The sequence below is a fragment of the Ursus maritimus genome, unplaced genomic scaffold, assembly GCF_017311325.1.
Source record: "Ursus maritimus isolate PB19 unplaced genomic scaffold, ASM1731132v1 scaffold_30, whole genome shotgun sequence".
NCBI classification, from domain to species: Eukaryota; Metazoa; Chordata; class Mammalia; order Carnivora; family Ursidae; genus Ursus; species Ursus maritimus.
Window position 1 is genome coordinate 24,556,084 of NW_024425564.1, and position 17,158 is coordinate 24,573,241.

At 36.1% G+C, this 17,158-nt stretch overlaps 1 protein-coding gene across 1 annotated transcript in view; it reads right to left on the bottom strand.

The window, feature by feature from the left end:
* The window catches only part of RANBP9 (RAN binding protein 9), an 88,456-nt gene that overhangs the window by 24,323 nt on the left and 46,975 nt on the right, over positions 1-17,158 (bottom strand). The window contains 4 exon segments of the mRNA XM_040645058.1: positions 1,592-1,776; positions 9,121-9,143; positions 13,274-13,441; positions 14,364-14,416. Coding sequence (XP_040500992.1) covers positions 1,592-1,776; positions 9,121-9,143; positions 13,274-13,441; positions 14,364-14,416 — 429 coding nt within the window.

A 17,158-nucleotide genomic window follows, 5' to 3' on the forward strand; every position in this document is an offset into this window, starting at 1 on the left:
AGCGGCAATCATTTTTAAAGGACAAAAGGGATGTGACCCCAGGAGAGCAACTCATGCTAGCTCTAACTCATGCTAACTAGGAGATCGTCAGGCAGGCTTCGCTCTTCTGTCAACTGGGCAGAGGTTCTGTAAGAGCTCCAGGGAAGAAGCATGTTTTCAGAATCATCATCATGTCTTCCAATCATTATGTCCTCCAAAAAACACACACAAAAATTTTTATTATATCTTTAAATGTACAATCATTCAAAGCAATTACACAGACATTTAAGACAAATTGTCAGATTGGTGGTATGTGCAAGTCTCTGCTATTTTCTTGGGTGAGATGACAGGAGTGAAAATGACTATTTAAATTTACTGGTACTTATTTAATTTTTAAGTCTGTACTATTTCAAGCTTTAAGAGCTACCATTTAGCACTACTGACACCCAGGAATCATCTCCAGCCTTTTAGCAAAGGTACAGTCTAAAAAGTTGACTGTCATTGGACTTATATTTTCCTGCCGACTTCCACTCCAATGAAATTCTACTTTTTCATAAAGAATGAGTTGAGATAAAGGTTGTTCATTTTATAGTAAACCTTTACTGACACCCACTGTCTGCTCTGCTACCTACCCAGTCTGTACCATCGTTATTATGGAATCCTAAGTATTTATCCCGCTTTTAGGAATCCTCACTCCATACTCCTAACTCTTTGGTCTTATTCCTTTTGCGGGCTCTTAAATGTCTAATAATAACATGGAAAAGTAAATGACGTTAAAAATAATTAGTAAGATTTAAAAAAAACTCTTTCATAATTGGAGGCTTTTGCTCAGATTTTCCTATTTAGAATAGGGGCAACCATAACTTCCCTGAATCTACATGAAAAATAATAAATAGATTTAGCAAAAGTGGGATCCTAATAAGCAAAAATAGCTGATATTATTCTTACAGAGTAACCCATTCACTGGAAAAAAATGAGTCAAATCTTGAAATACAAAACGTACATACCTAGTCTATATTCCAGTATATTAACTATACCAGTATTTCGGTGCTTATTCTTACCGAGTAATATTTCTTCATCCCCATATATATCTGAACTACTGCTGAACTGCCAAGTTCATGTCCAAAATCCACAGCTCCTGAATTACACAATCTAAAGTATCCTCCTGAATTTGTTTTTTGCGTTAGTACTATTTTAAGAGAATCAAGTAACCTATCTATGGAAAGCATTAAATCCTATTACTAAGGATAGCAAATGAACTTGAGCGATCTAGTGTCACTTCATTTCCTCCACCAAATTCACACGTCAGACTAAAACACACTTTTGTATGTGTGCCACCAAATAAAAAATGATTTTTAATTGTTTGAGTGAATTGCTTCTTATAGAGATTAATACAGTCAATACATGAAAATTATTAGGATATATAAAAAATTATTTTTAATTAAGAAGAGTAAATTACTTTTTATAAAGATTTAAATACAATCAAAGATACACTAAGATTGGTAGGATATCAATTAGATTAAAACGCTTCAGTAAATAGTCCATGCTACAAGAATGTTTTATAAAAAATGTATTTTGGAATAATAACGTCCATTCAAATTTCTTCACTTACTTTTGTATCATGGTTTGCCATTCGCCTTCCCGATCTCCAATGGGAAACCGGTCTATCTGTGCCTGTATTTTGGTTCTCCACTCTCGCATATAGTCTTCTATATCAAACACGAAAGGGTGCTGCCCGAAATTGGCATCGACGACCTCTCCTGGTGTTTGCAGCCCCACGGTAGGGTATAAATTTGGCTGTAAGACAACATATTTCACTAGCATCTATCTATTCCTTTTATATTGAAGACTTATTCATTCTTTCAAAAGCGATCTTTACAATAACAAAATACAATTTTACTTCTTGAATAATTTAAAATCGCAGTCAAAACCAGCAGAGAAAGAAAAATAACCTAAATACGATTAAAAGCAAATAATCTAAATACAAATAATCTAAACTAGATCATATGCTGGATGTAAAATACCACTTCCTATAATCTCATCACCAAGAAAAAGATAAACCGTAAGCCACCTATTTTATTTATTCAGAGGTTGTGTGGTGTTAGACTTCTAATAAACAGAAACATAAATCTTGCTCTTCAGAATAGGTCATATAATAGTTACGAAGCTTTCCACATGTAACTCAGACTTATCTTTCTATATGTGATATGTCTGCTGCGTGTCTAGAAGCTGCCTGCGAGGACGAGTTAGTTACCACAGAAGTACAACCCTAACCGGGCACGCCCCACTTTCAGTTTCCTAATTTTATTTCTCTGTCCATCTGCATGCCACTAGAAAGAGACAGTGCTAAGAATGTCATTATAAGCAAAACACAGTGCCATTAAGAGTGGGGGTTCTCTTTATAAAAACAAATGACTCAAAATGCACATATTTCTGGAGTGGAAAAGGATTTAAATATTCAAATTCACAGAGAAATGCATCTAGATACGCTCCAAGATTTCGAGGCTAAACAATCAAGTTTAACAGCTTCAAGTACACAAAAAACACACAAGTTCTTTTGGCTCTATTACTATTTGTTATATCTACAGGGGGGACCAGTTACTGAATGTCTACTAAATAGCAGGGTTTAAGCATAATAATAATCCCGTGAAATAATTACTGTTTGCATTACAAAGATAAAGAAATTGAGGATTGGGGGTAATTAACTTGCTCAGGGTCTACATTATGACAGAGGAGGGACCGGAACACAGATTCATCTGACACCAGATCTAAGTTTAGTTTTTCTTCCTATTACCTCCAAATCCCACTTCATCACCATTCTCCGTACTTATGCCTTATTTCTTTGCCTTAACGGTTATCACAAGTATTTGCAGTACAAAATCAGGTGAAGTTTGAGAGGAGATAATTTGGATGTAAATATAAGATGCTTATTAGATTTCACAGCAAAAAGCTAAGAGGATGTATTTAGAAACAACTGATCAACCAAGCAACAAAATCAGAAACGAAAGGAATACTGTGTCAAAATACTGAGAAATAGAATTGCACTGGATTTGGGAAATAAATGGTAATGCAATGTGCGCAAATGTACTGATTCTTAATCAACAAAACTAGCAAGTTCTTACAGTTTCAAGCTGGAAAGTGAGACACTTGTTACAACCCTCCCATTTTACCACTGAGAAAACAGACCTAAAGAGTGAGAGGGATTTATCCGAAAGCACAAAACTTCTTAATGATACACATAAAGCAACTGATGCAAGCCTCTCCATTTCTAGCACAGTATTCTTTCCATTAAACTCCATTACAAAATTATGAAATACTTTAAAACAAAAGTATATAAAGCCAAAGACTCTTAATAAAGGTAACAACAGAGTGTAAGGCAATCTTGTTAGGCAGAATTTATAATTCTGATACTCAGCATTGCCCAGAGATGCTTTAAAAATGTTTTGTTTGCTAAGCTAAATTTTTCTGACAAATTCAAGAAAATAATCATATCAACAGTATAGAAGAAAACGGACATTCAGGATTAGTGATAAAATTGTGCCATCAAAAAGTGTAAAATGTTCCTGTGACAAAACATGCCATAAATGTCAAGACAAATGGACTTCATAGCAAAGAAATGTGCTGCACATATAAGAAAGGATCAACATTCTCAATGTAAACAATATTTTTCACAATACAGGACAAAGATTAACAGACCAACTCAATTTCTTTTAAGTGGTGACAGGTATACAGGCAATTTGCAGAAGGAATATAAAATGACAATAAAAATAGGAAGACACTTAACCTCAATTTCCTAAAATACAAATCAAAACAAGTTTTTTTTTGCACATTAGATTAAGATTTAAAAGACTGAAAACACCCAGTGTTGATTGAAGGTTGAGACAATAAGCCCTCTCATTAACTATACACAGAAATATAAAATGATACAATCTTTTAAGAAAGAAATCTGGCAAAGTCTATTAAAACTGACAAAGCAATTTCACTTGTAAGAATGAAATCCGACAGAGAAACAAACATGTGCAAAGATATATATGCCCAGCAGCATTATTTTAATGGCAAAATATTAAAAAGAAATGTCCATTCACAGGTGGTATTACATACCACATTCAGTGAAACTCAGACTCTAATAACTGTAAGATATATCGTCATTTTATGTCAAAGAAAAAACAATGCCCATTAAATCTGACAGGCCATAGATTCTAACTAAGATGCACCCTTACCTGCATACTTTTCATGTCAAAGTATGAAAAATGTACATCTTAGAAGTTGTGGCAGTACATCATACAGTAAGATATTATACAAAAGTAAGAGTAAAACATCTGTATACTGACACAGAAAGATGTCATATATATTACTAAATGAAGACCGCAAGCTAGAGACCACACAAACTATGACCCTACCTCTTCTGTAAGCGTTTAAATAATGGACAGACTGGCTAACGTAAGTTTAGAAACAGACCTGGAAGGATATACGCTCAGGTCAACACGGTCATCTAAACAGGTTGGGATTATGAGAAACTTCTCTTTTGTACATTTCTGTATTTATAAACACTTATTATTTGAATACTTAACACTATATATTACTTCTGTAATCAGAATGTGATAAAAAACTAGAAGTTGTAAAGCTAGCTGGGGTCAATGAAAAGTAACTATTTTTTATACTACTTACTCAACTTTAAACCTGAAGAATTGGAGAGAAGGGAATTAGCCCTTAACTGACTAAACTATACACATTTAAAAATATACATATAACAGATTTTTTTAACTTGCTAGACTGTAGATTTCTAAAAATAGAACGATGCAATGTTTTTACTGTAACCACAGAGCTGTGCAACCATCACCGCCATTTAATTTTACAACATTCTCATCATTCCAAAAAGTAACCTTGCACCTATTAGCAGTCCCTTCCCACCCCTCCCCATCCCGTAACCCTCAAGAACCACTTTCTGACCCTACAGATCTGCCTATTCCGGACATTTCATACAAACGGAATTATATAATATGTGGTCTTTCTAATTTTAGCATAATGCTTTCAAGGTTCTTCCATGATGTAGCATGGATCTAGGCTGTGGATTTATGTAAAACAATGTTTTCTAGGAAACTTTCTAAATTTAAAAGAAAATCACCCCTTCTAGAATTAGAAAAAACAAAAATAACTTCCATCTCTATGAAGAGAATAAAAAAAAGATCTCCTAATTTCTATTAACCTATAAAAAATACAGATCCAAAAAATAGCCAAAAGCTAAATATACACAAAATCATATTCTCAATAGCATAATTTTGTTCTATTTTAAAGATGTTTTCTAATGAAAATAGCAAATAATGTAACTAATAAAACGTAGATTTCAAATCAGCTGAAAGAACTGGAAAGCAGCATCATTTTAAATGAGAGCAGCTTCTGTAAAACGAATTGACCCAATCCCAAAGTGAATTAGTTTAGAGATGGACACTTCTCGAACTGGTGAGGTGAGCCGAGGAAGAAAGATCATTCTGAGAGACAAGGTTTTCAAAGCGGTGTAAACACCCCAGGTTCCATGATTAAGTGCACCACGGTCTAGATAAACTTTTGTTCTGTAAATATACTCTCAGAATTTAATGCTACAACTGGCTAGTGAGAGATCACAGGTACAGAACATACAAACGCTTCTTTGGTGGGGCCCTCAAGGGAAAGACTTTTTTTTTTTCCTTTTTAAGTAGCAGAATGTTGTGCTACATGCAGGAGTCCCAGAAGATCTCAGAGTCACAAAAATAAAAAGCTCTCAGAACCAGTGTATTAAAAAAACACAAAACCTTGTAACAACCACCATAACTGCCACTTTACCCACTGTTGTTACAAAGCTGAATATCACCACTGCTTAATTATAGACAAGGCAAAAAACATAACTAGTGATTCTAAAATGGGACAAAAATAATCAGAAGACTACACAAAAATAGTCAACATGTCTACAACCAGCTTAGCGTTTTCCAAATCATCACCACTTGTACAAGCGAGGAACAAAAGCTCATAAAACATCTGCTTGCTCTGACAATTGGTTTTACTTGTTTAGGGCCACAAAAGAGGTAAAAAAACAAAACAAAACAAAAAAACCCACAACACCCAACCAGTTGAGCCCTTCAGCCAACTGCAAATGCCACACAGTGTTGCCCACAGCCTCTGACAGTTCTGAGCCACACCGCCCTGCACCCACCCACCGGCAGCCGCACCGGCAGCCTCCCCTCCACGAAGCACGTGATCCCAGTCCCACGTGTCCACTTACGCCTGTGATGACTACGTTACTTGTCCTCCCTTTAGATTAACTTGTGTGCTTGCTACCGGAATCATTCTCATCAGCGAATAAACATCCCGGTAAATCAAAAAAATCTTTCATTGCCTATACTTCCGCCACGAGCTACCATATCCCACTTGCTTCCTCCCTATTTCAGTTGAAATCCTCCACAAAGTTGTCCCTACTTTGTGATTTCCCTCCTCGTTTTCGCTCTTAAATCCTTTCCGATCAGGATTTCTTGATCACTCACTCTACTGAAACTGTGTCAAAGTCACCAGCACCCTCTACTCTGCTAAACCCGCGGGTCCAATTCTCCGTCCTTAGCCTACCCGTCGTATCGCAGGGACATCTCACACAGTTGATTTCGCCTTTCTTCTAGAGATGCTTTCCTCCTCACTTGGCTTTGAGGACACACCCAATTCTATCTAAGTCTTCCTCCTACCTCACGGATTGCTCCTTCTTAATCTCCCTTTGGCGGTTGCTTCTCTTCTCCCAAACATGCATGCCCCTCTTCTCTGCCTACACACACTCCCTTGTCGATGTCATCTGGTCTCATGACTTTAAACACGGAAATGCCAGGGATTCCCAAATTTTTGTCTCCAGTCCAGATCACTCTCTTGAATTCTAGGCTTACACGGCCAACTGTACACTTGGGAATTCCATTTAACTTATCCAAGACTGATCTCCAGATTCCCCTCCCCTGCCCCCCCCCAACCTGCTCTGTCTATATACGGCCTTCGGCCTTCTCTGTATCAGTAAGTGGCATCGCCATTCTTTCCATTCCTCAGGCCAAGAATCTCAAAGCCCTATCCTCTCATATTTTCACATCCAATCCTTCAGAAAATTCTCTTGGCTCTCAGTTGGGATTTTTTTTCAAATGATATTTTTTAATTTTTTAATTTAACTCTTTAATCTACCTGAAACTTACTTTGGCATAAATATAAGACAAAATCCTAAGATTACACACTTTTTCAAAAAGATAAACACTGGCTCCATTACTGCTTATTAAATAATGCTTCCTAGTGAACACGTTGATTTTAGACTCCACATTTTCCTTGGCTTATTAGCACAGTTGTTCTCTATTATAACTTTGATTTCTTCTGGGGTTTTTTTCCTAGAATTTTCTTCAGGAATATTAATAATCTATAGATGGGATGACTATTCTCTGCCTCTGATTCTCCTTTGTCAAACATCTCTGAAACTGAAATGTGTCCTGTAAGCACTGGTACCTCACATCTGTCTGCTCAGACAGCTGTCAGTGCCCGCACAGGTGTGAATCTACTGAAATAAGCTCTCTCTAAACTCTGGAACTTGACTGTTTCCTGGTGAAACAGCTGGATAATTGCTACCTCTAAGACATTTTAGTCAACAAGTTATGTATGGACCAAATAAGAAAGAAATATCAGAATCCCGGTTGTTGTAGTGCCTTCTGGTAATATTAAAAATTGATAGCATCAGAGCCTGCACAATGCAATCAGAAGCTTGGAAGAAAATGCCAGAGACATAATGGAGAGCTCTTAAGAAGTGTTCTGGATGGCACAGAAGATAGCATCACGTAGAAAACTACAGACATCAGCTCTAAAAAAGTGGTTTAAAAGACTGGACTCAAAACTTGAAGTTTGGGGAATACCTTAATCAAGCTCTATTCCTTATGTCATTATTTGCAGGTGTGCAACAAGTGATACTGATTAAAAACCTTTACTTAAATACCCCAAAATTCTAAGTGATAACAAAGCATCCTATCCTAGTTTGTTAGGTCTCCCCCCCCATTAGCGTTATACATCATGCATGTTACAATGCGCAGTTTGCCTCGGTAAACAAGGTATCTAGAATCAAAGCAGTTCTCTGATCTCTAATGATGTGCGTCACCATCACCCGCTGCCCGAATTTCTGCAAGAGCCTCCTCACGGGTCCGCCTGCTTCTGCCCTAAATCCTGCCCCAGTCTACTGTTCAAGCAGCAGTCGAAAGCATCAGCGATCCTTTAAAACTGAAGCTACCCCGTGAGAACTGAGACTCTGCAGTGTCTTTGCACGTCACTCAAAGGAAATGCCTAGGTACTTACAAGGGCCCTCCGGGTCTCCATGATCTCGCTAACCACCCCCCGCCCCCAGGATCTCGGACTCAGCTAGCACACTCTGTCTTCGTCCCCTCTCTGGGCCCCTTCCTTAGTCGGGCTCCTCTAACTGTTCCTCTGCCTGGGGACACTCTTGCTCTCCCTACTCATCCCGTGGGCTCCCTCGCTTTGTCCCAAGTCTCTGCTCAAGTCCTCCTTGGCAAACCTTGGCCAAGGGGAGCAAACCGCACAGCCCATGTTCTGTCTTTGGTACTCCCACCTCCTTTTTCTCTTTCTTTAAAAAGTACCTGCGCCACCTTTTAAAATGTTATAATTTGTTTTTAATGTACTGTTTACTCCTATTCCCCAGCTTGAACACTGCAAGAGGACAGAGACCTTCTCCGTTCTGATGCCTCCCCGGCGCACAGCCTTCCCCACAGCAGGCACTCAGTACGCGCTGTGTTGATAAATGACCATGACCGCTGTGCAGCTTCTTGCCGAAAAGTTCAGCAACACCAAAGAAACATATTTCAAGTGAATGCGGTGACAGTGACATTACAAGGTGTATTGAAGTCATCAATTCTGATTTATTTTTTTAGCTACAACGAAATTCCCTTGTTCCAGGGCACCCGGTGCCCTTTGGAGCCTAATTTCTGAAGGTACACAGCAACGGTGGCTAGAGAAAGGATCTCTAGTCTAGGCATCGCCTATAAACTTGTTAGATATCAGGAAGACGGAATTCCAACCATGCTTAATACTAGTTTCTTTATACTTCTTTTAATTAAAAATACAAAACAGCTTTTAAAAGAAAGTATGTCTTACCGGTAGGTCGGTGAAAGCAATACCTAAAAAACAAACAAAACAAAACAAAACAAAAAAAAAGTGGCATTAGACACGGTTTTTCAAAGGCAGACGATAGTGACAAGCTGAATTTATAACTGAAAACAAGGGAAGGAATGGCAAAGGAAGGAAAGGAAAAAATTTTAAAGCTAAATACAAAATAATGAGACTAGTATTTTTCTCAGTAATGCCAACAGAGGTCTGAGTGAAGGCTCTATCTCCTTTCAAGATCCGCATCCTTGTTAGTCACACACCAGTGTTATTTCTGGAGCACTGCGACTTTCTCCAGGACTCTGGTTTCAGATGTACCTTCTAAGCTATGTCAAGAACCATATAAGAAAACTGGTTGCAAAATAGTCACATCTGATTTTTGACCAACACCCAAGCTGCTTTACCCAGTCTTATCACTTAATCTTCCTCACCTAGATTTCGCTTTTAAGTAATTTTGGGGGGGAGGGAAAGAAGAGATTTTTTTGTTACCAAGAAAAAAAAGTGAACGATGCAAAATACAGTACTTCTGTTTCTTAAAAAAAATTTTTTTTCTCACGAAAGTACATTGTTAAGTAACTTTGGACTATTCTGCAAAAAAACTTGATTTCTCATTCAAAGGATCAAGGTTTATACAGTTGAGAATTTCTCATCAATGTCCTCTGACAGTAATTTCAGCATAGTCACGTTCCAGATACGAGTCACAGGAGTAAGTCTACTGGCATCCCAAAGTGATGACTTAATATATTATCTCTCTTCAAATATTTAAATATATTACTTAGCTGAAAATAAAATAAATAAACCAAATATTTCTGTAGGACCTCATGTTTAAAAAAGACTGAGCTCTAGAAAAACAGGAGATAGTCAGTTACTCTCAATTCTTCCAGTCTAAACACACATTAAAACAAAACAAAAAAACCACACCAGCACCACTACCTCTCCCATGTTGATCGCCATCTAAAATTTGAGGGCGTTTCTATCAAATTATCTTTTAAGGTCTCTTCCCACTTGAGATTTTATGGCTCTGTAAATGTGCTGTGCCATCAGAAAACAGAATTAGCTGACTCTACCAATCAAAGTAATAAAATTAAAAGACAAAATGACTATGCCACTCTACTATATGGTTTTTAATAAATGTGTAAAAATAGTGGTTTGTAGTTAAGTCCTGTTTTTATGACTTCTAAAAAACTAGTAAATTCATGTTGGCTTGTCAAAAGAAAGCAAAGCTGGAGGTCCCCCAAGCCCCCCATAAAACATCAATTACTTTTAGCTTCATTAATAAATAGAAAGCAAAGTGACTACAGCCAAATATGGAAATTTATTCTAAAATTTTCAGGAAACTAAAAAGGGTACAGAAAACAACAGAGAATATTTTAATCAAATATTACCAATCATATCTTAGTATCTTAATCATAATTTAGCAGCCTAAAAAAATTTCCCCAAAGAGGTCTATTATAGAAAAGACTGTCTACTTTTACAGTTTTAGCCAAAATTCCTTTTTGTTAGTAATTACTGAAATCCTGTCTTTACCAAAAACTCTAATGAGAAACACAACTCAATCCCACAGGTTTACATGTTTGAACACTGCCAAATACAGCCACCACAACCTGTACACATTCAGACCACAGAAAGATGCCACTTTTGTAAGTTAGCAGATTTAAATTTTACACGGAAGACAATTTTTTTATATTTCTAATTTTCTGATTTGTCAAGAGGCTTTTCAAAAAGTGATCTCCAATTGATGACATTCAATAAAAGTAAAAAATTTCCAATTAAGTTAACCAAGATACTGAACTGCTTCTCTATTTTCTCAAATAAAAACCTTTCCATTTCTATTTCTATAATCAGTAAATATGTATTTTGAAACAGAAACTAAAGATGTTTCAGCATTTGGGTAGAAATAATCCACTTCAGGAAATACAAAACAACAGTACGTATATTTTTATCTTCTAGATGCTAGAATTCAGACCAGAGGGAAGCATACTTCTGCAAAGACCCAGAGAATAAGTAAATCTCTTCTGCTCTCCAGGCTCTACAGTCTCCATCACAAGCACTCAGTTCCGCCACTGGACAGGAAAGCGCTGCCCACATTACACAAACGAATTGGTGTGGCTTTGTTCCCATGCAACTCGACTTAAAGCACAGACAGGAGACCAATCTGGATCACGGTCTGTGGCCTGCTGTCCTCTGTTCTAGAGGAGTAACTTGTTACTACTGCATCCCCAGCATCCAGCCCAGACTCGGGCAATGAGAATAAACAACATGAATGAGTACTCACTATGTGCCAGGCAATCACCTAAGAACTTTGCATGGATCATTTCAGTCTAAAAAAGGGAGGTATTATAGCGGTCCTATTTTACAAATTGAGGAACAGAAATATTAACTTGCATACGGTCACATGGCCTAAGCCAGGAGACAAACCCAGGCAACTGAAGAACCATGTTAATGGCTCTTAGAATCGCCACTCTATGGGCTTAATAAACATTAAATATATAAATGAATACTGACAAACGCCTCAAAAATTTACTTAAAATTAGAACATGATTTTATCATTAAGTACCCTTTTCTTAAGAAGTATCTCACATTTTAAAAATAGTTCTCTTATTCAAGAGAAAATCTCAACATAAATGTTTGTGAAAGTCTAATAAGAAACAAATAAAATCACATCACCTATGATCTTTCCATCTCCCAAAACAAAATTTCTTCTCTGGAATAAAGTTTTAGAAAACTGTAAAAAGACTAATTTTGGTTTTAAAAACATGCCTTTTGCATTTCTGAATCAAAGATCATACCTAAAAGCAGATTTCTGCAGTTTAATTTAAGATCAAATATCTTAAGCAACCAAGGCAACTAAGACCATCCTGGGTTAAATGCTTTGATAAGTCAGAGCCAGAATAGTAACAAGGAATCAACTAAAGAGGCTGAATCCTTTGGGAACTGGTTGGCCACAGCAATCAAATCACATATACACATTCTTGCCTGGTGTCCTGAATCAACACTCTTGACAACAATGACAATAAAAGGGTCTACTGTGGACTTGGGACAAACTTTATGTCAGATAAGACAGGACTTCAAAATCAATATTCATAATTAGAAGGAAAAGATTTAAGCTGAATATCAAAGTGAAGATACTAATTTTACATCAGGAATATGCTGAGACACTAAAAAGGATATAGCTATTACCACTGTAGCCAGAAATTTAGAATTTTCTACTATGAAATGAAAGATACAACGGTTTTTGCGTTATATGAAAGAACATCTATTATATGCCTAAGGACACTATTTGCTGTCTCATTTTTAAGTACTATTTACGCGCACACTGAAATCTCTGCCTTCTCAGGCTAGTTTTTGCGTCCTTTTGCTTTACCTCATCAGAAGTAATTTGCTTCGAATCAAGACTTTTCAAATAACGTGAAACCATTTTATTTTTTAAGCATCAGTCTTACTATCCTTTATAGTTTCTGTATAGAAACAAAAACAAAAAACTTCTAGGAAAAGGGAGTATAACAACCACACAGAATCCTCAATTTGAAGAGCTGCAGGTGCATATGCAACTAAAAAGCCTAATTTTCTACTAGTCTTAGAATGGATAGGCTTCTTTGTGTTTTTATTACTTTATTTTTTTATTCGCCATCTGTCTTTTATCCTTAGAAATTTTGCTGTTATGGTTTTAATTCTGCTCCGTTCTGCAGAACTTTAGTCATCACTGTTAGCAGGCCTGTCCTTTTAGGTCAAATGCCTTTTGTTTGGTTGACAGCATCAAGCCTTTCCTTCGTTATTACCCCATACTACACTAAAAACTGACAGCCTTTTTTCTCTCAGTACCTGTTACCTACAGAACTCAGTCAAACTATGAAGTGTTTAGTGTTTTACTCAAAGCAGAAAACACTTAGCATTTCTATTACTTGAATAAATATGTGAGCATGGGGATTATTTTCACAGTTATTCCCATACACGTGATACAATGTGGCTTTCACAGAACACAAATTTTCACCATTTCCTCAACTTCCACCTGGGAAGAACAAAGAAAGAATGTCCAGAGGCATGTATCTATAATCGAGGACTACATAATACACGTGACTACCATGCTGTAAGTACAATAATCACAATATTTGATTATTTTACATGCAATACATTATCTTAGTACCTAAACTATGTCCATTCTTGGTGTAGAAGCAGGTATTGTTGATAAGGTTAACACAACAGCCAATGACATCACCAGTCGTAAAAGTTGGTCCATAAGGTTGTCCCGTTCCAGAAGAACAAAATGAATGTCCATCATCCCCATGATAACCATATGAATGTTTATCCCAGCCTAAAGAGAAAGTTCCAGTATATTTACAATGAAAAGTAAGGTTCCTCTGTACTAGAGCTATTCACTAAGATTATGACAAGAAAAGCAAGAATGGTACAATAGATGATAGCACAGAGATAAAATTCCCAAATGTACATGTAAATTCCCAACAATTACACCACATGATTTCTACATTAAAATACTGCTTACAACACTAAGGAAAATAAATCTGCCACACAGAAGACTAAAACATGTATTAAACAAGACTCCTACCATTAAAAAAAAAAAATAGCAAGACACATTTTCCATGCATATTTCCTTTGCTAACAGACCAAAGGAATTTTGCTCTGATTTGATTTAAACACACACACACACACACACACACACACACACACACACAGTTTAATATAAAGTAGAAGATTTTTCTATTTTCAAAAAGTTTCCCCCAAATTAATTTTTAACATTAGTAAATAGAATACCGGAAAGTATAATTCAAGAATCAGTTGCATCTGATGAATGGTTTTGGGAAACAGTTCTGCCATCTCAATTGACACCTTCCTTAGTTTACTTTTACTATTAGCCTACATTCCCAGAATATTACACAAATGAAAACAGGTTAAAAGCCAGGAATGTGCTGGGTAGCAAAGAGAATCAATCACATTAAAATATTTAAAGTAGTTGATATGACTATGTAATGTAAAATACCAAAACAAAACAAAGCAAGCAAAAACATAAAACAACAAAATGCATGGTAGATGTAAGTTTTGCTGAATAGCACAAAATTAAAATTTTTTAAAACCACTTGGCTTCCACTTTGAACTCATGACACAGGAGATTAAAAATACAGAAAATCAATGTATTTAACTATTTCAAATTATTACTTCAAATTTTTAGCCAGAAAAGATGTAGCCATAAGACAGTACTATAATTCAACGATAAGTACCTGGTAGTCTATTCATGTTCACACCTTGAGCAGAAAGACCAATTCCCATGTAACTGTTAAAAAAAGAAAGGGGGGGGGGAGAGGAAGAAAAGCAGGTTATTATAACCATATATGTAAAAATTACCAAATACTCTGACACATATCAGAACCCAACCCAAGTTGAAACTCACAGGACAGCTACAAAAAAGTTCTACAATTCATAACAGCAAAAAAGGCAATATTAAGCAACAATAAAACCCAGATTCACAGTAAATTTCCATAGCACTAATTCATAAATACACCCAAAGTACTAGTAATAATTACGCACTCCACTAACAACTACAAAAACCTTTCAACTTATCTACATGTAAATATTTAGGATTAAGACTTCTAATAAAGAGTATAGGGGGACTTGTGGAAGAAAAAAGAAACAATAATTAGGAAACGATTATATTTCTAGAAAGACAGAGTAATAATCTAGACCATAAAGAAAGGGACATGGATACGTATTTGGAAAAAATGTCAAATTCATATAAAAACATCGGAAATATTTAATAAAATTACATTTACAAGTATGTACTATATGGTATCCATGTACTGGTTTTCTCAGAGTTTGGCAAAATGACAAAATCAAATTAGACATGGGATTCTTAGTTTTTAATTTATCAAACTAAAAGAATAAAATTACCTCCAAAAAAAGAAATATAAAAGGAAAAAGTATTAAGGCATGCGATTCATTTTTAAAAGCTTGTAAAATACTAATAAAACCTGATAAAGATAGCAGATGCAAAAAAAGAAAAAAAAAGAAAGAAAGAGGCAAACCACCAACTAAATAAAAGAATAAAGTAAATCCAGTTTGTGAAAAGGTTAATTGACTATGATTAAAATGGCACTTGATAAATTTCAACTACCATTTTTATTTTTGCTAAGATATTACTTATTTATTTGAGAGAGAGAGACACACAGAGTGTGAGCAGGGTGAGAGGAGCAGACCCCCCCACTGAGCAGGGACCCTGATACCGGCCTTGATCCAGAGACTCCAGGATCATGACCTGAGCTGAAGACAGCCGCTTAACTGATTGAGCCACCCAGGCGCCCCTCAGCTACCATTTTTAATAAAAACTCAAGCAAAATAAAATGAAACTAAAATATGACACATTTTCCCAAATCTAATACAGCAAGATACTCAACAGTAAACACTGAAGCCATTTCCACTTAAAACAGGACATGGAATTGTCTACAACTGTTAAACATTATTCTGAAGGTTTCAGATAATTTAATAATATAATGAAAACAACCAGTATAATATTAAAAGATATAAAATAATCTTTATTTGTAGTTGCCATGATTATATACATAGAAAACTACAGAAACTACTAAAAGCTTTTAGAATTACAGTTGACCCTTGAATACTGGAGGGGCGGGAGGGGGCTGGGGTGCTGACTCCCATGTGGTCAAACATCCATGTATAACTTGATTCCCCCAAAACTTAACTACTGGGAGAGCCTGGGTGGCTCAGTTGGTTAAGCGTCTGCCTTCGGCTCAGGTCATGATCTCTGAGGCCCTGGGATTAAGTCCAGCATCGGCTCCAGGCTCCCTGTCTATGGGGAGTCTGTTTTTTCTCTCCCTCTGCCCCTGACCCCCACTTGTGTTCTCTGAGATAAAATCTTTATTAAAAAAAAAAAAAGAAAGAAAAAAAAAAAAGAAAGAAACCCCAAAACTTAACTACTAATAGTCTGCTATTGACACCTTATGGATAACACAAACAGTGAACTGACATGTATTTTGCAGATTATGTATATTATATACTGTACTATTAGAATAAGGTCATAAGGAAGAAAAAAGAAAATGCTAAGAAAATCATAAGGAAAATATATCTATAGCACTGCGCTGTATTTACTGGAAAAAAATCTGCATGTAAGTGTACCCATGCAGATCAAACCTGTGTCGTTCAGAGGTCAAGTATAATGAAGTTTTTCGGCAAAGTGACTGGATATTAAAAAAAAACACAAAAATTTAAATTTCTCTTCTAGTAGTACCAGGTAGAGAAAAAAAGTAGTGTAAACATACCAGTCACAAAACTACAGAAATCATAAAATGGGAATCTCAAGTATGGCATAAAAATAATATATAAAAAGCGTAAATAAATGGATATACTATGTATATCTGGATAACTTGACAGTACAAAAAGACTTATCTTTCCAAAATTAATATATACATGTAATAAGACTTAAGAAAGATTCCCAATAAATTTTCAAAACCAGAAAATGATTTTAAAGCTCATATGTAAAAATACAGAATTTTAATCAAGAAGAACAATATTTTCAAAAGGAAAAATAACTTTGTGTTTGCCCGACCAGATAGTAAAACTCTGAGCGAGCTGAACTCACGAAAGCAGTATTACTATCAAGAGCAGGTATCAAGTGAGATAAGAGTGACAAAACATCAAGAAACAACATTTAGATACACGGTCAGAAAGATTTATTAAGTGTGTATTTTAGCTCAGCCCCTCTGTTCCAAACAGAACCTACAATTTAAGTACTGGGAGGGAAAAATTACTTAAGAAGGTACAAGACTCAAGTCTTCGAGGAGAAGAAATACAAAGCTGCGAGCAGGGATACGGCTAGGGACCAGCAAAGCTCTGGGTTTATGAGCACTCGTGATGCCTACAAGTTTCCCCTTCTGAGGACACAAGGACTTAAAATGTTCCACAAGAGAACATCAGCCATGCTCACTGCTTAAAGCCAAAAACTGGCTTTACGAAAGGCTCCTGAAAGAAGATGTGGAAACGCTGACACCATCTGTTGCCTTGGTTA